Source organism: Paralichthys olivaceus, chromosome 19, assembly GCF_024713975.1.
Source record: "Paralichthys olivaceus isolate ysfri-2021 chromosome 19, ASM2471397v2, whole genome shotgun sequence".
In the NCBI taxonomy this organism is placed as follows: domain Eukaryota; kingdom Metazoa; phylum Chordata; class Actinopteri; order Pleuronectiformes; family Paralichthyidae; genus Paralichthys; species Paralichthys olivaceus.
The window spans coordinates 9,570,792-9,594,171 of NC_091111.1; the positions used below are offsets into that span (position 1 = coordinate 9,570,792).

Genomic DNA, 23,380 nt, shown 5'->3' on the forward strand with positions numbered 1-23,380 from the left:
GGATGGTTTGGATCAGTGTATTTCTCTTTTATTGCATCTCATTTGGACTCACATGCAGGTGGGGGGAGGGAGGGAGATAGGGCGATGCCATCCATAATAACCCGAAATAAAATAAAACTTTAAAAAAACAAAAAAAACATCACAGCCTTCATATGAATACTCGGCAAACATTATTTACCCACATTCTTTTTGATTTCATGTGTCATAGTCGTCTTTATTTTTCTTTCAACACGTCGTTAATGCCACAATGGATTAAGATACAGTCACTTTTGGAAAGAAACAACACACAGAACATCCAGCGTATACTTGAGTCCCCAAGACTTCCAGTGACAGTGTATGAACAGATGCACCGGAGAGGACTGAGGCCATGTTCCAATCAGATGCTTCCTTGTCTCTTTCGTCATTTCATATGGCGACTGAGAGAGCACTCTGCAGGATGCATCCTAGATTGACCAGTGCTGCACGCTACAATGCAAAATCACTCCACACCAGCAGAGGGCGGAACAGTAAACACAAGTTTCCATTCAATACTGACTCCCGACTACAGATTGAGAGATATGTACAAAGAAGGAGGGAACGGTTTTGAGTCTACTTGCCTTTTTTTCTCAACCATATAATTTGACATAACTAAAAATATATGATACGTTTTTGTATATTCTCAAAATAAAGAAAATATGTATAATCTATCATTTAAAATATGTCGATTTGAACACATTTCACAAACTTTTGTGTGTTCGTGCGATCCCTACAAAACCATAAAGTTAAAACGAAACCAGATGTGTTCAAAGAGAAGTCCAGAATTAGATTGCAAGTTGTGTTCAGGTACATTTTGGATTAATAACAGGTGGGAGGATGGATGGCCGAGCAGGAACAACCAAGTCTTCAATGACATAAACATAGCTCAGTATTAGTTTGGATGACATGGGTTAAGGAGTGGGAGTGGGGGGGTTGGCCAGTGAAGTTACACACACTGAACACAGTCCACATTTAACAACACAGTCCTCATCTGGGAGATGCGCAAAGAAACCAACATATATCCACCATTCCAAGTCAGCTGATATGCAGATATCCAGAATGAATCTAAATACACATTAATTTGTTTTTTTTGTTCGTTTTTTTCCAGTGGTATATTAAGTAAAGGTTAACACTGAATAACACGCACACCCACACACACATAAACTGAATTTTGTTTTCTGTATCTAGGGTTCACATTCACAGTTGTGCTACAACATTAGATAAGGAGGGGAGGGTTTGTTTTTTTAAGGGGGGTCGTGGCTGGTGGGAGTTCAGAGGGCAACGGTTGTAGATGTGATGGCTGGTTGGCTGAAGGGGTCGTGGTGTGATGGAGGGGAGGCAGTGGGGAAGTGCAGACGTCCACATCCACGGAGCTCCAGATACAATAAACCTGCAGAGACAGAGAGAAACAGTGAGGTCCAAATGGGAGCCCACCCAACACATAAATTGAAAAAGATTATTCAACTTTCACACTCAAACACAAACAAATACCCCCCAAAAAACAGGGGGCCTATGTCCGACATATGTTACTGGTAGTAGAGTTACAATTTAAATAGATAACCCTTTGGTTCTCTTAATTTCCAAATGGTGATATATTTTATCTTGTACGTGCAAAATATTAACTTGTTCGAACTCGATAAATATATTGTGCCCTCGCCAAGATTTATTTTCACCTTTGAATGTCACATAATGAAATTCTTGCTGCTCTTAAAAGCTATAAAAACAGCCATGTCCATGAGCAAATTATGCCTTTACTATGAAAATATTATTGCTCCCACAAGCCAATTATCTTGAGCAAACAAGATACTTATTTTGTTTGCACAAGATGAAATCAATTATTACTTGTCAGGAGCTCTTTAATAACACAATCAAAACAATGTGCCTTCATTCTACTCATCCCACTTTTCAAGTTGTGTGTTAGTCCAGTTGCTCAAATATCCACCGTCCTCTGCATCAGTTGCACTACAACATATAACACTTACACATTGATCTCTCCAGCAATTTATTGTTTCACTTTTGACAGGACTGCCCGAAAGTGAAGATCTTCTTACTTTAACAAGGGTGAAGTGTTTTCGTGAAGTAGTGAAAAAGAAAATGTCCCTTTTAAGATTGTTTCATTACAGATATTTATAGAGTCGATTGCATCAAGTATTTCACAAAAAACATCTGTCCTTTTATTCATTTAGTGATCCAATATTTATATCAAAGGAACCACTGGATGAACGCACATTAGTCTTGTCAGCTCAGCATGATACAACATAAAACATGTAAAGACATGCCATGTCTACCTTGGGGGGTTTCGGGCCAGTCCGTCTACATGAAGTCTTTAATATTGAGGTCATCCAGAGCGTTCCTGGGAGGTGGAGGCTTTCTGGGGCTCTGGGCCGCTCCAGGAGACATCTGCAGACACAATTACTTTCAGCAATTCCATTTCTTTAGTTACAGCAGCTGTATAGATATGAATGTGTCATTCATGTGTATTTAATCCATTTAAGAGTGAGCGTGTTACCGGTGCTCCGGGTGTCGCTCCGGTGGCTGGGAAACCTGGCCTCACCATGGGCATCATGGGAGCTCCAACACCCGGTGCTCCGGGCTTACACACAGATACGGACAAAAGGAAAAAGAGAAAATGAGACAAAGCGTCCACCTTCAGAGGGGAGGGAGGGACACCTATAGGGAGGGGGGGTCATTGTCCATCAGTGTCCAGTAATGTCCATGTGACTAGTATAGGAACATTACTGGACTGGACTGGTGGTCTTACCATGCTGAAGCAGGGGTGAGTCCCCATAAAAGGAGGGACACCCATTGGTATAGTCTAAAGGTGGGGAGGGAGGGGAGGAGAGGGGAGGGAGGGGAGGAGTTGGGATGTTACAACACTACATAGAAGACAGACACACACTGCAAAGCAATGTATACACACACCGATAACCAAAGAGTACACAATTCACAACATACAAAAGTAATGGTGAAAACAGACGAGCACACCAAATAAAGACAAACACGACACAACAAAAACCCTCTTTAACCTATGAGCTCTTATCCTCTATTCACACATGCATGGAGTTAAAGTGCAGAGAGGAAGCTGGCTGCAGGAAGCCTTCACACGAGAGTACTGTGGCCAAAAAGACGACTGAAATATCCAAAAGAAGCAAATCTGTAGATGGAAGACTGAGTTCAGCGATGAGGGAGAACCAGCCGGTGTCTTTCCTGGACGCTATCAGGCTTTACTCAAGAGAAGAAGAAGCTGTTTCCAAGCAACAGCTTCTTAATTTGCCACTTCATCACTCTCCAGTACATATTGCGGAAATATAAAAACTTTTTTTGGAGCAGATTGAATGTTATTACTCAAAACTAAATATCTGCCCCTGCTTTTGATAATTCTCTCATTTACTAGCAGCTCATGTGATCTGTTAGAGATTCAATAGGATGTGTCATTTAAATAAACTCCACCAGAGTTATGCTACACGTCTCGTTTCAACACAACACCTCAGTTTCCGAGAGCTCTGTAATGAGGCACTGGAACCTGGAGAGCCAGATGAAGGATAATGCTTTTCGATTGCTGCTACAGGTTACGCCCTGTCTGTCGCTGCCATGCGGCTCCACTCCATGCTATAAGACACAGACAACATTTACCATGGGAGCACCCCAACTGGGGGGAGCTACCTGAGGGGCCGCTGTGGTTCCCATTGAGAGATCTGAGACAAAAACAGAGAGAGAGAGAGAGAGAAAGAAAGAGGAAGAGAGGTACTGCAAATCACTGTTTTCATTTACTGACAGTATTATTAACACACAGGACTTGATGCACAAGTTACAAGTGAATTAAAGGAGTAGTTCAACATTCTAGGAAAACGTTTTACTCATTTTGTATCTGAGAGTTAGAGGAGAAGATCAATACCAGTCACATTTGTTAGTTTAGTGCAGAGCTCGAGCCAGGAGACATTTATTTTACTGTAGCTTAGCATAAAGACTTAGTTAGCCTGACTCTCTCCAAAGTTGATGAATAAACATATTGTATCTGTATTGAATAAGCTTCGAGGTAGCTACGTCCACCAAGAAAGTGGTGTTTGTCTGATCCTGTTTCTTGGTTAAATTTTGATTGAAGGAGCATTTTAGAACTTTGGAGAAAGCCAAGCCAGCTGTTCCCGCCTGTTCTCAATATAAGATATTCTAAGCTTATCACCACCCTGCTCTAAATCCATATTTAAGGCCCAGGCATGAGACTAGAATTTATTGATCTCCTACCTTGCTCTAAAAAAAAGCTTATTTCTCAAGATGCATAACACTTTCTTTCAATCAGTATCTACGACATCTAAATGACTACTTACTACTCGCCATGTTAGCCATAGAGGTGTCAACATCGCCTGCTTGAGGAGTCACAGTGGGCTTCATTACATCTCCTAGGCCATCAAATACTACAGGAGGGAAGAGGGTGGGGAGGGAGGGAGTTGAGGGGAGACGAAGGGAGATATTAGCATCCTTCAATGCAGGCTATCCTCACGCTCAGCAGCATACTACTAGGCATTGCCATGACAACCAATAGGTGTCTCCATGACAACAGAGAGAGGAGAGGAGCACTGGAATGTGAACTGCTATGGGGAGTGATAAAACATAAAGTATCTTCTAAAGAAATCAGTTAAATTGCCAATTTTGTTGTAATTATATGAAAAAACACCATTTAAATAAATAGTCTGTAAAAAGACTGACAGTTAAATGGTTGTAGTATTTCATATTGTAATTTCTGCTGCAGGAGACAAGTGTCAGCTCCTTGATACTATTCACGAATCAAAAAATATGAACAAATCTGACTCTAAAAGTGTCTGGTATAATTATAAAGTAGAATTTGTTACCACAAACTGTGACAAACTGTTATACTTATGTTCAATAAATCACAATCCTAACATCATATTCGGTGTCAATAAAACATTTTCAGTGGGTGTGGATAAATATTAATATTTTCATTGTATGTGTATGAGTGCAGGAGGAATTAAGGCAAAAGCACTGCAGCTGAAATGAAGCTAGAGAAGTGCTAAATATCGCTGCTACTTCACAGTCACTTTGTAAGCATCACGCATCTGGTGGTGGAAGGGACAGTGCAGCTGAGCTTGCCGTGCTGCATTGCAGCAGTGCACTGTGGGAAATTAGCGTGTTAAAGAGCAAGGGAAACTCACCCAATCAAATGGCAGGAAGCAAGCAATGAGCCAGCCCAATAGCCAGATGGAGAAAGAGAGGGAGAGGGTGAGAGAGAGAGGAAAGTAAAAAGCAGAGATGCCAGAGAGAGAGAGAGAGAAAAAAATGCAATGAGGTTTTAAAGGAGCGGGTGATAATGAAACAATGAGATGTTATTGCACCAGTGACAGAGAAAAGGGGGGAAAGAAAGAGTTACGCCTCAAAGCAGTAGTATCGCAACCATCAGTTATACAACATGGAAGCCAGTGGCACAGGACAGGAGATGACCAGGAACCAGGTGAGCAGGGCGCATGTTGCAAAGGTAGCCGTTACCATGGTTACCAATTGAACAGTCCCGTAATGTGGGGAAGACAGGATGGAGTTCCCCGAAGACTAACAACAGTGGGACTATGATGCAATGATGATGCCATAGGACTTTAACAACATAAGACTTTAACACACAACAACAAGCACTCGTTAGAAAAAAAAAACTTAATATGGAATACAATTTAATTATACAATACGATTTAATGAAGGTTAGTTAACGACAAACTATTTCATTACCAAATATAATAGAGACAGTAGCTTGTTAACAATCAAATTAAAGATGTCAAGAAACTGGCTCTAAATTACACCATATATTAATATAATGTTAAGACAGACGCACAACTGCGGCGCATGCGATTACTAATGGGTTATTAATATCTGCAGTGGTGCGTTTCAGTGATATTGAAATATGTAACATGGACATCAATACTCAGACAATTGACCTTATTCAGAATAAGACATTATTTGGATTATGGTGTTAACATGAGGTGGTAATAGAGATTCATACATTTTATTTAAATGTTTACATGTTACAGAGCATGTAGTCTATGACTGATTAGGCTATTACGTCCAACATTATTCTGCTTTTTTAAAAAAACCCAACCTGACATAGTTTAATGCTGACACAATTTTGGGTGTATTCTTACTAATTTTGCAAAATCTCCAATTCCTTTTTGTATCACCAAGCTGTTGGTTACTGTATGTCCATGTATGTATGTCGATGCGACTCCAAATCTCCAATGTGACTAAGGTGAGAACACTCCACATGTATTAGTTTGATTATTAATTATTCCAAGTTTGACTTAAATCAGCTAATTGGGTTAGTTAATTGGGTTAATATGGAAATATTGGTGTCCATGCAAACATATTCATGTTGATATGCCCTCATCTGTACACATATACATGCAAGCTGGCACTTTACACCTGAGGGATTTTTTACCTGACATGAGCTCAGCACCGGGGGCAGCGGGAGCGGCAGCAGCTGAGGCGTCTCCTCCTGTAGAATCTGGCAGGTCAACGCAAACCAAACCAAACCATAACCGTGCCAGGACAAAGTGCAGTTTCCATCGCAGCATAAGGGCAAAGAAGGGGTATTAATCAGCCTCCAGCTTCACACTGGTAATGCCAAACAAAAGTGTGAAGAATTAGAGAGGAAGGCAGAAAGGATAAATATATAAAGAATCACATTCATTTTTACCACTGACAAATATTGCTTTTGGAATTATACACACTCTTTCAACAGGCACAAAAAAGCATTTACAATTTTTTTTTATCATCATAACACTTTAAGATAAAGAAGAAAGAACAACAAATAAAAGATAAGATGAAAATCTGGAGTCATTACTTGCATCTCATAAATAATTCAACTATTTAAACATGACCAAGCTTCATCTGTTTGTTATACTTTCATGAACTTCCCACCAAGAAGACAATCTACAAGTTTAAACTAAGACACAACGGTGGTATCAGTCTCAAACATTTCCTTCTATGTTCTCTTCTTGATGCTCTCATGAACAGGGGAATCTGAGTGAGAGCAGACCGTGATGTGAGTTACCCACCACCAAACAGGTTCATGATGGCTCCCGTGTCAGGTTTGGATGGGGGAGCGGAGGAAAAGATGGGGTCAGGGGAGATGAACACATCTGCTGGGGAGGGCAAGGTGGAGATGATGTTTAGAGCCTCGACACACACACTCAACTTCACGCTAATATACACACACACTCATCAACTGCAAATGCAGCGCACGCGGTACATGCTGGAAAATGGGAGAGGAGGTCGAAGTGATTTAGTAAACCGTTCAGACAGCTCAATAGCTTTTAGCTGACCCATAAGAGAGCAATCTCCTTTCCCTGATCACAGCCAAGGACAAAGCTGGAGAAAAAAACACACACACACACGGCAAGACAGGATATGAGAGAGGGAACACACGTGAGATGGCAGACTGGGTGCAATACCTGCTGTAAACAAGTCAACACTAGGAGCGAGGTCTGCTTTGGTGAAACTTGGGTCTGGCATGGAATCAAAGAGATCTACAAACACATGCGCACCCGAAGACAGGGATATTAAAATTCTCAGACACATTGAAATGAAGGTGACGTTCACACACAGCAGCCACGGTGAAATGAAAGAGGCCTTCAGCATGTGCATGTTAGTCTGATGAAATCAATAAAGAAGAACAAAAGAGGGGTAATGGCAGAGGAGAGGATGGCAGGCAGGCTAGAGAGCCAGGGAGATGCCAGTCAATACGACCAGACAGTGAGATCAGAACCATACACATCGCTAACATTTACCGCTTAAAAGGTCAGTCGTAGGGTTGGCGGCGCTGGGGGCTATGGGAGCTGAAATGGTTGCGATGGTGGTGATGGTGCTGGATGTGGAGGTGAAGAGCGGTGAAGGGGAAGGGGAGGGGGAGGGCGGGGGCACCACCGAGCTAAAGCAGGCCTCCAGCGAGCTACCCAGGTTATTATTCTCCACTGTCATCATGCCGAAAAGGTCTACACCTGCAGACGCTGCGCTGATGTTACCGTCTGAGGGAGTGAAGGGGTCTTTGGGGAAGAAGTGGGATGGGGTGGCACATGAAGAGGGAGGGGGAAAGGTTAGACAGTCTGGTTTAATAAAAATCAATGTGTCATATGATGATGATGAAAATACTGCTCTAATCATGAAGGCTGAGGAGAGAGAAATGAAAAAGCACAAGAGGGGACTGATAGGAGGAGAAGATGTGCAGAGCTCAAACATGTTGACGCTAAAAGGGCGAAAAGATTTGAGACCGAAACACTGAAGAAATTCCCTCACAGTCCATAAACCTATGAAACAAACAACAACCTAATCGCAACTACAACCACCAACTGCCCCTGGCAACATTCTCCGTTAGAGAAAAAGCACAAATCTTCTGAAGCTGAAAGATAAGAGGCAAGAGCATTGTCCGCATTGGTAACAACAATAGCACTGTCAAGACAACACCAGCAGTAATGAATAGTGGATCTTGAGACACACACACACACACACTGTTCTGTAAGTTATTAAACATCTTTTTGTTCATGGCTGTGATACTCAATGTAATAAGTCCTACATTTTAGGTCTTGACTCAGTGAGCTGAAGCTGAAGCTAAATAAGTAAGAGAGGGAGAGGTAAATTTGAAGCCACTTTGTCCATATGTTAAAGGAGACATAATATGATCGTATTCAGATTCATATTTTTAATTTGTGTTATTACTTGAAATTGTTTAATCTAAAGTTCAGAACACATCACTGTCCTCATAGTGGCTCAGACCAACATGTGTGTGTAGAAGAAGTCAGCCTTGTGCCAGAATAGCCGCTAGGTGTGCATAATGCTAATTTGAGGTATTGATATCACAGAAGCATAGACCACAACTGATAAGGTGTTTCAGGAGCAGAGGAGCTCACTTTACCACAAACTTTAGGCTTTTTGACTTTGCAGACCTTTTCCATTCACAAAAAAATCAACTAACACACTGGAGGAAAGAGAGACTGAAAAAGTCACCTTAAATAAAAATATACCACCAGCAGTTGGTTTGCTTAATTTGAACGAGGGGAAACTGTTATTGTGTTTCGAAACTGTTATAGCGTTTCTCTCTGGAGGTAAAAACGTCCATTACAGCAACTCTGCTTTCCACCACTGACTCAAACACAAAGTCTCTCACACACACAAACAGATTCTCAGTCACCCACCAGCTCCAGTGTTGGCGGCTGGGGCAGACGTAGCTGCAGCCCCACCTTCGGCTGCTGCTGCAGAGGCCTCAGTGGCAGGTGCAGGTGTTGCAAAGGCATCTGAGGTTCAGACAAACCCCAGCAGAGGACAGAGATGCCCAGATAGACAGAGACAGATAAGGAGATAAAGAGGAAACAGGGAGGAGAAGAGAAAGGAAAATAAAGGTAAGATTGCAGTATTTAAAGAGGAAATAGAAAGTAATCAGCACTTGTTGCATTAAGTATTGAACTGTAGTGTACAGCAGCATTGATACATGACATTGACACTGACAGGTGAATGGACAAATGGAAATACAGACAGGAGGCACTACAGCAAAGAATATTTTAGTGCACCAAGAGCAGACTAAGCCTGAAATCTACAAGTGTTACAGCTGCCATCTGTAGCTGTATCCACGTGACAGGGTTTGATAGAATTGCTTTTCACTGAGATGGAAGAAAAGCATGCCGGGCTATCAAACCCTAAGCTTGTGGAGAATGAGTTTAGCAGTATGCTTATGTGTGCGTGCAGGCCGAGATTGTTTGGCTGTACATTATTACATCACCATAAATATTCAGTTTGTGAAGTAATTGTAGAGGAATGTTGTATCTACATATGGGTGTGTGGGGGGAGATTTCAAGAATAATGCTGTAATATAAGGAGAAATGCATGACTGCTTATTTTCTATTGTTTATTTTTGTAAGATAATGACTTTATTCTAGTAAATGTACAACTTTTTGTCTCATAAGATTATGACTTTATTCTTGAAATCTCAGTTTTTTCCACTTCAAGTGACCCTAAGAATCTGTCAAAGTATTGAGTCACAATGTGGTTATTGAATAACTTCTAAATAATACTCATTTTTTGACCATTCTTACTTTTACAGTATACATTTTTGAATTTATTCAACAACCTTACATCAAACATTTGCTCCTATTTCATGAGGCCATTTTCCCCAATGACACTTTATATTATTATAACTGTTTCAGCCAATTTTACAGCAGTCAGCTCCATTTGGCATTTTCTAAAGAAAGACACAAAGACAGTCTTTCCCGGTGGTGTTATTTTACAACAATGACCCCTAGTCTCAGAATTTGAATTTTAGAATATTATTAGAATAGAATTTGAATATATCGTTGTTGTCCACCAAGGTGTAAATGTGTCTTCCACTCACCTAACACAAGAAAAACAACATAAAAAACGAACAAAGCAATTAGTGAAACTAACACATGGCCAAAGTTATGTTATGTTAAGTTACTTGTTGTTGCACTAAGAGGAACTAACTGCTAAAATATGGCAACTCATGAAAGAGAGGAAGGCGATATGAGCTTAGTTGAAAAGGTGAGGCTGTTGTGGCTGTTGAGAATACCACAAAGTGACAATATGAAATAAAAGGGACAAAAAGTCAGAATGTTATTGGGGAAAACCAGAGTTTTGCAAAAGGACGTTTTCAAAATTTGAGAAATATCAAACAAAATTGAAATGTGTTGAGTTGAATATTGGCTATATTGTATATATACATTAGTTTACAATTGATTCGTTTGTTTTAAATTTTACACAATTTATAAACATCATTATTCCATTACTTATTTATTCACTTTGTATTGAACACCTATTGGCTGTAAAATTTTGAGATAGCTGAGAATGATGGATGTGTGCATCAGTGTATCAGTAGGAGTTGACTGGAGTTGATAATGTAACTTTGCTTGCAGGATAAAAACAATATCACAGCAAAGTTCTGTCAACAAACTCTTTGTGTTTGTACATGCATGTGTGTGTTTTCATATTGCATGATGTCTTTAGGGTTGAGCTTCCCAGAGTGATTCTTTCATAGAGAATTTTCTGGAAGCTCACTGACCTCCCAACAGATCCATATTGGCGGCGCCAGGGGAGGTGGCAGCTGCTGTGCTAGTGGGAGGAGCTAGAGAGACTCCGGGTTCTGCTGCTGCAGGAGTGGGCGTTGCTGCTGCAGAGGAGGGGGCGGGCTCTGCTGTGAGGGTGGGTTCAGATAGCAAGGAATCGCCCATTTCTGCGAGTACCAACGTTCGAAATCCCAAAAGAAAGGCACCAAAACAAATCCCCCCCAAAAAACAACAAAAATAACCAATTGAGTCACCGTTCAGGACAGTGAACCAAACCGAAACAAAGGTCAAATCCAAATTAAAACACAAATTAGATCGTTTGGAATCGACAGATAAAAATAATAATTTTTAACCAAATTAAAGTTGAATAAACACCATCCGGTCATAATCAACAAATAAAATACAACCAACCAAAAAAGCCCCCATCGAAAACCAAAAATAGACAATGAAATATGTGGAGGGAGGGAGGAGAGGGAAGGCAGAGAGAAACAAAGACACCACTCAGACTAAAGAGAACAGCTTGAGGAGACAAACAGGGAGGTAACAGTGTCCTACTGGTACAGTCATGACTATCTGAAAACTCTGGATTTGAAATTAATGGTGTTTTCAGGATACGTCATTAAAGTTGGTTGAAAAAGAGAATCAATTACATTGAGGTCTATGCTAGAGGCTGGAGGTGAAGCAAAGAGTGACACTCACCTGATCCAAGAAGATCTATGGAAGCAGAATACAGGAGGAAATACATATTTTATTAAACTTAATTTGAAAGAGTTAATTTAAATGCACACATTTCAAATGACAAACTCATCCATCAAGATGGACTGCAATAAAAGTAAATTAATTTTGATTACATCCACAATACAATGTAAATGAATGTGATTTGACATGAAGGAGGAAGACTTACCTCCCCAAGATGTGGGGGCAGCTGATGGTGCTGAGGGACCTGAGGAGGACAGAGGATCCAGGTCCAACAAGGAACTGTAGAATTGGGAAGAAATAAGGAGAGGGAATGATGTAATGTTCTTTCTTTCTGTTGTTCTCGTTTCAGCTTGGTTGATTTTTAGTTGCACAGGTAATTGGTAATAAACCAAAGTATTAGGCACGTAAAAACCTTGACCTGATGATGGAGCAAAAGTTAAGGGATGATTAAAGTTGTTTGATTTATCCTAGGGAAGATTCATTATTAAACATTTCACTCAAAACCAAAAATATCCACCTCATGGCACCAGAGGAGAAGTCAGTGGATTCCTAATTGTCAATTGGGTTCATCCTCTGTGGACCAGCCATGTCTGTTTACAATATAATGGCAATGTATCCAATCATTTTGAGAAGACTCAGCAACCTATAGTCAAAATTAATGACACAAATTATCTCAGAAATGATCTGCTACTACCAAAAACTGTATATAAACGCATCTTCACCTCTCACTACCCAGAAATGAAGCCAAAATAATTAATATATAATTCAAATGCTGCCATTTTGCTCATATAGAGTCTGTGCAGTAATGATTGTGAAGTTTTGACTTCACTTCTGGTGGGCTATCTATCTTTATAACGTTTTAAGTATTCTGTGCAACAATGTGTAGCGTACCCTAGATGACCTGACACAGAGAGGTTACAGAAAACAGTCACTTACTCTTCAACTGGTTCAGGAGCCGCTGAAGCTGCGGCACCAGCACTCTCCCCGGGAGGAGGCTGCAGTGTGGGAACAGCGTTTGAAGATTTGGCTGGAGTCGATGTTGGAGACACGTTGTTTGTCGGAGATCCCTGAAAGATAGACGAGGGAAACCCTGTTTTAATGGTGCATCAGACCAGAACAACTTAGAAAAAATAAAGAGTACATCGAAGGTGTATCATACCTTTGTTGGAGACCTGAAAGAGTAGAAGAGGAGGAGTTAGTGCTTGATTTGAAAAGGACAGGTATGTGTGGAAAACTGGAAACTATTTGATGGATCTATTATTATGTCTAAAAGTCTAAACTGAAGAAATCAAACAAATATGAAAGACAGGTTGAGTCATATGTGATCATATGAAGAGAGTTTAATTCCAAAGCACCATATTGTATGTCCGATGCATACACAATCACAATCACAATTTAAAGTATTCTTACTTTGTGCGACCAGTAATTCAAACTTTGGAACAAAACCCTTCACATACCAATTCACACTGCATGTCAGGATGGGAACACACATGTGGTGACTTACTGTTCATCAAAACATGTGTCTCTTGCAGAGTTCACACACGTGATCACATCAATACACACATTTCCACATGTGAACTTATAGTTACAGTAGTTGTGGTGCATAATTCACATGTGAATAATGTGTACGTTCACCTTAGGGAGGGAAATGGCTGTAAATACACAGTTTTCTAAGTAGTTAGGTAACTAAACATACAGCGTATGCTCACCCTTCACTGGTGAGTCCAAATGAACATAAATGGGGGATAAAAGAGAGGAAGGGTTAACGGAAATTATAGATATATAGCAGCCTATGCTATATGCTCTGTTTTCAACATTTCTCTCACTTATGTAAGTTTGTAGTGAGACAGCTCATGAAAAGCAAGGACTGAGTTTCCTCAGTGTCACCCTCATTTACTTCTGTTGTTATCTGGGTGTCAAACTGAGAGTAAAAAAAAAATGTTATTCAACATTTTCTTACCCCTTCTTTCCACCCTTTACGTCCTCCAGACCATTCATGTGTGTTTCCAGAGACTCGAGGATACTGCTGGGAGCCTGACAAAAATATCAAAACTGGGAGTAATAAATAAATGATCCTTTCTACATGTTTTCTGGGTCACACTCTCAGTCCATGTGTAGCCTACATTTCTATTTCCATAGAAAAACTAGTGTTAAAGCTTTGAGAGTAACAGGGCGCCGGAAAATGTCACTGCAATTCCCACATGCATGCACAAACACACACACACACACGTTAGATTTTTTTGTGTTTGTCAAATTAAATTAAACATGCTGACACTCCATCTTGCAAACACACGCTCAACCAAGGCATTCCCAGTTTCCATGGTTACCGGGTCCTCCAGAGCTTTAAAAGGACAGTCTTCGTCATCTGAGTCTGCTAGATCCACTACTACCCCCGGGTGGAGACACTGGGTTGGGGAGATGGTGGTGGGTGAGACATGATGTGTGTGTGTGTTTGTGTGTGTGTGTGTGTGTGTCGGTTTGGGAGAGAGGTGGATTGGGTGGCATTCATGTGCATCATAGTCTTATCTCAATCCTTCCAGCGGGCAAACAATAAACATGTAGAGCCATGACATGTGTTTACTTACGTAGTTAATGTCAGGAATGTCATTTTTGTCAACTCCAACTGTCTGTTGAATAGAACAGAGTTAAAAATCAGCATAACCACACAACTATATATATAATTATGGATGTATTTGAAGGACTCCCCTACCTCAGCCAGCTTCATGAATTCCCCAATCTTCGTCACCCTGGTCAGGAACCTCTTGTAGATCTCCAAGGCCTCCTTACAGTCACTCTTCTTCATCTTGAAGTATTTCTCTATGTAAAGAGCACAAGAGGTTTGCCAGTTCAGATTCATTGTGATACTTGGGTTGCCAGGCAAGAGGTACTCATGCACTTACTGACCTAATAGGTTGATGACGCCATCATTGTAGGATGCAAACAGTTTGACCAGGTCCTTGAAGAGAAGCAAAAATGCAGCATTGATGATCCCGTTGTTCAGCTCCTTGGGATGAACCTGAGAGGAGAGACCAATGACAAAACCAGTGACTAAACCGTCATCACGTGACAATGTCAATTAAAATAAGCCTAAATTGTACTTACATCGAACTCCATGAGTGTGTCAATCTGAGTCTGAAGAACAGGCATGCCTTTCAACAGCTTCTCAGTGGTCATGGTCCTCATCACGCCCTCAGCACTGAGAGAAGATTAGATATATAAATATTCCTCACAGATAAGAACAGCCATGGGGTGTAGCTCATGATAAGTGACAATATGTGACAAACAGCACAGACAGTGATGACCATGGTTAACATACCCCTTCTTGACTCTGGTGAAGTCAAAAGCCATCTGGCGATAGGCGAAAGCTTTCTCATTCAGGTATCGTCCATACCGTCTGATGAATGTAGACATGTCATAGCCTAAATAGAAAAATAGTTTTATGTCAACAAGTGCTTAACAAAAGAGGGCTCATTTTTGTTTAGTTTAAATATTCATCGAAAGGATGTAAACCCAATTTCTTTTAAACAGGGATAGCAAATTTAACTTGTACCACCTTCAGTGATTTTTTAAATGTAGGATTTGCATTGATTACATGCCTGTATACCGAAAACCGCTTTATTTGCATTTTGGGGTCTGTAATAAGATGCATATTCTAGGTTTTCCTTGTCCCAAGACAACAATATTTGCTAGAAATTGCATTAAAATAAATGTGGTTGTGTAAAGTACAGTGAATGGTGGTGAAATTGTGCATTTTTAAAATATTTATCAGTGCTAATCCTTCAATAAACTTTGTATGCACGCTGCTTTTTTAAATGATCATAATCAAAACATTTTGTACCTGCTTGAAACCAAGTGTGTGGTAGCTGTGTGTATAGTTACATGTGTGTGTCCCTCCTGTAATTTGTGTGTATCTCTTGCTGTTTCTTTTTGCATTGCAAAATAATTAGAAAGATTATTCTCATCTGGATACATACATAATGTGTACACACAAGCATGCACCTACTCACACACGCACAATATCTGGTGTTCTTACCGTGAGAGCCGGTTTTGTCGATAAAGTTACTGAGGTTGAACAGGGAGGTCCTGGAAGCCAAGTACTGAATGAATCTCTGAGAAAGAGACAGAAAACACAGTATCTGTCAAAAGCAGTGAAGCACAGAATTTAATCTGAGCCCTACTACAGAGAAAACACATTAACACTTTGTCACTTCACTTTTCCAATGACATTTCAACACATCATAGTCCAGCTATGTAGCTATGTCGCCTCACAGCAAGAATGATTAAATCTCATCTTTCTGTGTGTTTGTATGATCTCCTTGTGTTTTTGTTGGCTTCCTCCAACTTCCTGCCACTGTCTGAAAACATGTTGATTGGGGTTATGTTAATTGGAGACTCTTAATAGTCCATTTGTGTGGATGTCAGTATCTTAGCCCTGTGATCCAATGGAAACCTGTTCAGGGTGTACACCACTAAACACCCAATGACCCCTGTCACCCTCAAAGGATAAGTGGTAAAGATAATGCATGGATGGATGACGGGTGGATGAACAGGTGGATATTCCAGCTTTTAGTGGTTCTGATTCCATTGATAGCTGCTTGCACATTGGACCCAAGGGACTCACTTCATTGTGGTCACAGCACCACACAAGACCTTTACCACAATCACACTCAAAGGACCAATATCATCGCTCCAAAGTTGTAACCTCAGTTATTTACCAACACATTTCTTAAACAGGTGGATAGGAGAATGACAAACCCCCTCATGATCAGTGCTTTTATATACTCTATGAGAAAGTAACTGTAGCTTTCATACGTGTCAAATCCTGCTGATTTAAAATGGAATAGGGTAAAGCTTGAACTGTGTTCAGTCCAGATTGGGCTGTATTATGCTCGCTCACCTCATTGCCGTGGACACACATGTGATGGCTGGTGACGAGGGCCTTGAACACGACCACCCAGCTGGCATTGGTGGCTCGCTCAAACAGCGTGTCAGCCATCTGAGGGATGTTCACGTTGGTGGTGTTGGTGGCCGACACCAGGTCTGCAAAAAGCATAGTCAAAGAGAAATGTTAGTAATTATACAATGGTTCGATAAATCTGTCCACTGATGCCTGGTGGCAGTGAGTGCTTTGCTGATTAGGGAAGTTTCGTACAATTTGGTATGTAAAGGAATGTCATGGTCAGTTTATTTGTAGACCTATGCGTACATAATTTCAATAGCTGTGATCAAACTTTGGTGTTAAAGCTAAATGTTCACTGCAGAGCTGCTGTTACAGAGACCCCTGAGAATATTAAGCCAGGAGAGGGACCTGACGCAAATACAAATTGATGTTGGTGCCCACTCACACGCACCCACTCACACACACACACACACTGGCACACGCTGACAATGCAGAAAGAGAGCGAATAGTGCTTTGTCATCTCCCCTCCCTGGTTGCCAGTTCAGACACTCAGACAGATAGAGAGGTCTCCTAAAGTAAAGTCTCTGAACCACTGCTCTAAGTGGAACACAATCTGTACAAGTGCAGTGGGATGTTAACACGGATCTCTCCTTCTGTGTTACATTGGCTGGTCACTAATGATCACACACTCAAACACTGAATCACAATTTCATAAATTGCCCAGAGATTTTAATTTTAAAAATACAAGAAACATATAATTTCTATTTCAGACACATTTTCACTTTGGTCTAAAGTTACATGTATGTGGAATATTTCTTGACCTCACAGCTGCAAGGCATAAAGAATGATATTTTCTCCTCTTCTGTGTCAAACATGACAATGTTTTAAACAACCAAAGATTTTAAAATGTCTGACAAATCTAACCAAACTCAATTGTGAAGCTGGAACCCGAGAATGTAAAGGATTTTGTCCGAAAAAGGACTTTGAAAATACCTAAAACATATCTGGCAACTAAATTCAAGTTTATCCACTATTATTGAATGATCAAATCAAGACAAATAAAAAATTTGTGGCCGACAATCAAATTTGCAAAATGTGACACCAGTGGCACACTTGTAATGAGCACGTGAGCAAGTCTTCAAAAAGTAGGCCACTGCTCAGCTGATGATGACACAGTCTTACAGCTTTATATCAACTACTTCTTTGGAAATATCAACATATCTAACAATTTATTTCTTCAATCTCAGAAACAGTGAGTGTGAGGCCACAGAAAGAGAAATATAAAGTTATAGCAACAAGAGGGTTTGGTTAAGCAAAGAAAAGAAATATTCAAGAAAAGTACAGGATGTATATGAATAATGCTATATACAGTACTCAATGTCCAATGTCTGGCATGCATCAAATAAACGTATTCAAGGGCAGATGTTGCATTGTTGCTGCCCCCCTGACATTGACAAACAAGAGCATATCCAAATAGGAATGCAGCAAATATTGGCAGGTACCTCTAATAATGGAAGGAGAGGAAGGCCGGTGTATTGAACAGGCCTTGGCCTTGCCTCAAGCAGCTAGATACAAAACTTCAGACCCAGAGAAGCAAGGTAATGAGCGAGGGAAGGAAGAGAAAGAGCACACGCTCAGAGGAACAGCAGGGGGTCTGCTGAGAACCAGTTATGTTGACATGAGAGATGAGAGTCAGAGCAGTGAGGCTGCCCAAGGTCATAAAAGGGTGGCAAGCTGGGAAGGTTAGGGTGGTTGGGGGGTTGTAAACAGATTATAACTAATCACTGGTTCTAGTCTCCCGGCTCAGCCCCCGTACAGCACATATACATAAACACTTATTTTCCTGTTTTCACACCCTCTGTGTCACACCAGCAGTATTATGCGCTTTTTGTCACCAGCGCTGTTGAGTATAATGACTCAGATTCATTTATCTTCTTTGCACAAAATTGAAAAAAAACTGCCTCAAAATCGTTTTAATGTCTTCAATATGCATTTTAATAAAACTCATTTCTGTCTGATCATTATCTGCAATGCATATAAACAGTTTGACTAAATGGTAACAGCCACACAGCAGCAGCTCTGCTAATGTCTGTTGCTTTTATGTTTAATGATGACTGCAGTACCATCAATCTGTTTTCCTAAACTACGGCCTCTGTTACTGTAGATGTTAAAGTCTTTTCAACAAAACCTCTTACCCATGATTGCGTTTTTTATTCCAAAGGATAATTTCTCTCTCACATTCAAACCTCTGATTATGTCCATCCACTATCTTTCAGTTTACTCTCTTTTTTCTTCCTCTCCTTTAGCCTCTTTTCTCTGTGAAATTGCAAAATATACATGCACGCACACGCAAAAACATAGATAGCAATAGTAACTAGTGTGTGTGTAGATACATTATAATATATGTTTACTGGTGTTCAATGTGTTGCCATATGGCCAAATCATGGGCTGTAATCTAGTTGTGATTATCGGAAACATACACACCCATTTACATGTAGTGCATATGATCGTGTGTGTGTGTGTGGGTGTGTGTGTGTGGGTGTGTGTGTGTGTGTGTCTAATGAGGATTGGCTGAGCTAAATAAAGACTCTTACGGTAATCCATGGCCCACAGGAGAGTTCTAATAATGAACTGTTCATACGGTGTGAGTCTACGTTTGTGTGTTTTGTCTGTGTAAGTGAGTCTGTCTGCTATTATTGAGATTTATAGTTACACAACAAAGAATTAGCCCGATTATTCCAGATAAAATTAGACAGAACATACACGATAATGTGATTTCACACCTATTTAGACCACATGTCACCAAAATAAACCTTCACTAAGTAATTATTGCCTCCTCAACTGTGAGCAGCAAACTTTTATTTTGAACACTTATGCACTGATCATTATTCTATTTATACAATGTGAATAATTCTGTTGTGGAACTATTAGCAAGATGCTAACATCAGGGCGTACACCATTTAAACGTGTGATTCACAATTCAAGCACACCCATAAAATCGCAGACAATAAACAAGAGTGCTAAACAAAAGAACATGCAAAGGTTTGAATTATGAAAGAACACAAGGACACATGAATAAGTGGTAATAATTCAAGTTAAAGCAGAAATTCACTTAATTAAACTGATTTCTTTAGGCTACATAAAAGCTTACTGCTAGCTGTCAGTTAGCTTAGCTCAGCCTAACAAAAAGACAGGAAACACATGTTAAAAGCTAGCCTAGCTCCATCTAAAGATCTGCACCCATTTCTACATCCAGCATATTAATAGCGTGATGAATTTGATCTATTGCCTTTGGTGGTGAACAAACTGTGGGGTCTTTATTTTCAGACGACTTTGTGTGGACCACGTGTTTCCTCTGCAAATTTGGAGCAGTGCTTGGTTCATAAAAAAGAGAAAAAATAAATAAAATAAAGAAGAACATGAAATTGAAAAGAGGGTGTTTTACAGTCCATGATGATGTTTTTATCCTGTGTGCACTGTGGGCCTTGTTTTACAAGAAATCGTGCACAGGCATCGGAAGCAAAAGAAGATGTGATGTTCCTCTTCACACAGAGGAAAATCCTCCACACATATCAGCAGTTTTTATTTTGGAGTAGAATTTAGTGTTTCAAATGCACCTGTGATTTTGAAATAACTGTACAGGATGTACAGACTCTACAGGATGCTCATTCTTTTAATTTGTCCACATACAATGAGAAAACAATAACGGTCCTAAATATTTGTGAAACTTCACTAAAGCATCATTGCATATCGCCAACAATCACTCTTCAGTCTAATCATTGGGTTAAAGAACTATGCATTCATTCTGATTGTCTCTGTAATCTCGACATGACAGCGCCGTCATTTGTCGTCTTCCTGGTCACAATCTCCCTCTGTCATTACGCTGCCATAGCCTGAAACTCACAATCTGTTGACATGGCAACTGCACTGCACCGGCACATCCACATCCATCCCCCCCAAGGGTCAGAGACTGTGTCATCATGATAAAGGAATTCATGACAGGTTTTTGTCAAATAAATCTAACATAATGGCATAGGTGGCTTATCATTGCAGTAGCTTATACAGCACTTGAATTATTGGTTTCTATTTTCAACCTAAATTGCTATATCAATATAGAAAATTATTTGAGTGTATTTCACTGATTTGGTGTTGGTATCAGTAGAGATGATATCAGTTTTTTTGAGGTTAGGTATTTCCTGCAGCCGAGATACACGTGCAAGAGCAGCACAGTGGCCTACATACAGGGAGCTTGTTGAATCGCCCTAGAAATGGATACAGCAAAACCTCACAGACTAAAAACCTTCAGGGGGACAACGTGTTCATGCTGTATGTACAATATATCTTGTTGAACTGGCTTGGAAATAAAACACAAAGGCCTAAGAATCCCTCTGTGCATCAGCAGCGTCCAAGTCGGTACCGTCCGAAGTTAGACAAAGACACAGACATCAAACCCACAAGAGCAGCAGAAAAAAGGTGGACACAATGGTCTCTGGCGCATTCTGGCATTAGCATTGTCACCTTTGGCTGTGTAAATAATGCAAGACAGTCATTGGCTGATTATTAAATTATTCAGCAGGGGAGCGGATCACAAGATATAAGGTCCCAGCCCAAGACACAGGACCAGACCTGCACATGCAGCGACCAAACACAGACAGACGCAGACAAACCAGAAGACATATAGTCCAACTTGACTAATATCATTACCATGTGCATTCAGCACCATGCTGCTGCTTTGGTCTGACTCAGTATTTGTTGTAGATGATGGTAATTAATCATGATTTATCATAAGGGGGGCCTGCTGTCATGTGTAGATGTGTCAATAAAGCTGTGAGGTTTGATAATTTTATTCAGCCGGGATTATATCCAATAGCCCAGTGACCTATATGCAACTTTGCTTGGAATTTTAAATAATGTGTACACAGAAATATACATTACTCTGTATTCCTGTAGGTTAAAATGACTTTGCAGACGCACAGAAATTCAATAAATGTGATTGCTATGTGTCAGTCCACCTTAAAATATGGCCTTTTCTGCTGACTTGTCTCCTGTCTGACTTTCTCTCTTGTGCTCTGAGTGTCCATCATCTTTACTGGCGGTTGACACACAGGGTGAGCAGGGGGTTCACCACTATGGCTGCATCAATTCATTATGGCACCACACCCATTTAAGCAAAGGGGAATTAACAAACGACTAGTCTTAATGGCTCTTATGGCTGTGATGGCATGTGGCCTGTGCATGTTTCTGCACGTGTGTGTGTGTGTAGGGGCCTGTTGCCTCTTACGAGCATGCAGTCTGAGGAATAGAAGCGGAAAGGAGTGCACTTACAGTCCAGGTGCTTTTTCTTGGGCGCCATCACTTCATGAGTGGTGGCTTTGCAGACAGCTCGGGCCATGTCTGATCCCGTTAGCTGGTACTGCGCAGCGGCGATGCGATCCGTGAGCGTTTGCCCCGACATTTTCTCTCTCCCGCTGAATGGACCAGCTGAGGAAAACGCGTCTCGGAGCAGGGGACGATGCAATGAAGAAAGATAAACGTGAATAAAACCCAGGTGGTGCGGCTCGGTCGAGCGGATCCCGTGCGTTTCCTCCCCGATGTAGGCCTGTGACCTTCTGTGTGGGCGGAAAAAACACGCACAGGATGAGCTAATATCACACTTAAGTGTTATTCTCGCATGGAATCGTGCGGTCACGTTGATCGTGTGTGTGGTGACATGATTGGACTTACGCAAGGTTGTGAATCCCCCCACGGCTTGTCCCGTTCCCAGGTCCGGACCGCTCGGTTCAGCACCTTGGACAGCTCGAGCCACCCGGTTATGTAAGAGTCAAGTGGCGGTGGAAGCTGCTCCCTCAGCCCGCAGCAATAATTTCTCAAATGGACCAATGAACGATGCTGCACCACTGAACCTCTTCTGCTCGTTTATATAGATATATTTAGAAAAATGATCTAATGCAATGAATCTTAACAGGCTGCGCAAAGATCCAGTTTGGAGGGCGCATCAGGTTTGGCTGCTTCCCCTCCTGCAGGAGTGCATTCAAATAAAGACCGGAAAAACCCCGCAATGGTTCCCTCTGTGGTCAGATTGCGGTGTTTCCTCTCTTCTCCTCACTGATCTGTGCGTTCCGGCTCAGAAATGCCGCTTCACACACAGAGAAAAATTGCGCACCGCTCCCCCAGTGGTGCTCATGCGCAAGATGCTCTGGAAGAGAAGGGGGGAAAAGGCAGATGGGAATTTCCTTTCGCTCCTTCCCCCTCCTGTCAATTGTTTATTTATTAATTTGGTTTATCTTTATATATGACCATCACCACCGGAGGCTCCTCCCCTCCTCCAGAGGGTGCTGCTTGGTTGGATGACACACGTCGCATGCACGTCTCTTCAAGGGGAGTGGACATGGTTAGCAAAAAACCCGGATCACGATGCGCCAAAAGGGTTAAAAAAAAAACGAGCGTGACTTTGGCTCCTGTGCATGTGTATGCATCACGCAGGTTTGCACACAGTGTATGCCCAATGGCAGATGATGGGAGGTGGGGGGTCTCCTGGTGAAACCACCACCTAATAGTCCACATAATGATCAGCTGAGGCTTTATATGCGGACCGAGCCTCAGGAAGCTTCAACCTGAGCAGTACACCATTTAATAAAACTTCATATTTGCACTGCATCGGCCTGAAAAACTGCATTTTATTGTCTTAACGTTATTTAGGAAA

The 23,380-nt window shown here is 41.1% G+C and overlaps 1 protein-coding gene across 12 annotated transcripts; it reads right to left on the reverse strand.

Moving 5' to 3' along the window:
* Window positions 1–6: 6 nt before the first annotated feature.
* Window positions 7–22,964, reverse strand: LOC109632595 (clathrin coat assembly protein AP180-like). 12 transcript variants are annotated; one of them, XM_069514692.1, is made up of 23 exons: window positions 22,402–22,959; window positions 22,003–22,286; window positions 16,675–16,817; window positions 15,811–15,886; window positions 15,094–15,196; window positions 14,880–14,973; window positions 14,682–14,793; window positions 14,488–14,594; window positions 14,363–14,404; window positions 13,738–13,811; window positions 12,937–12,949; window positions 12,714–12,844; window positions 11,983–12,056; window positions 11,778–11,792; window positions 11,075–11,245; window positions 9,201–9,299; window positions 7,068–7,154; window positions 6,449–6,514; window positions 4,341–4,412; window positions 3,649–3,710; window positions 2,525–2,608; window positions 2,304–2,415; window positions 7–1,405 (listed from the first exon to the last, which is right to left on the reverse strand). In XM_069514692.1, the coding sequence occupies exons 2-22, from the start codon at window positions 22,130–22,132 to the stop codon at window positions 2,329–2,331; spliced, it is 1,842 nt and encodes a 613-aa protein (XP_069370793.1). In that variant the 5' UTR covers window positions 22,133–22,286; window positions 22,402–22,959; the 3' UTR covers window positions 7–1,405; window positions 2,304–2,328. The 12 variants fall into 12 exon arrangements, with proteins under 12 accessions (XP_069370793.1, XP_069370791.1, XP_069370792.1 ...); XM_069514690.1 differs by having other exon boundaries at window positions 4,341–4,427; XM_069514691.1 differs by having other exon boundaries at window positions 4,341–4,427; window positions 7,068–7,151; window positions 22,402–22,958.
* Between the last annotated feature and the right edge of the window lie 416 nt (window positions 22,965–23,380).

Excerpts from the sequence above, each read along its gene's own strand:
- LOC109632595 (XM_069514690.1), bottom strand. The coding sequence starts at position 22,132 with ATGTCGGGGCAAACGCTCACGGATCGCATCGCCGCTGCGCAGTACCAG. Across the intron at positions 14,794-14,879 it reads ACACACTCATGGAGTTCGAT|GTTCATCCCAAGGAGCTGAA; the intron begins GTAAGTACAATT and ends CTCTCCTCTCAG. Across the intron at positions 7,155-9,200 it reads AGCCGCCAACACTGGAGCTG|CAGATGTGTTCATCTCCCCT; the intron begins GTGGGTGACTGA and ends TGCCCTCCCCAG.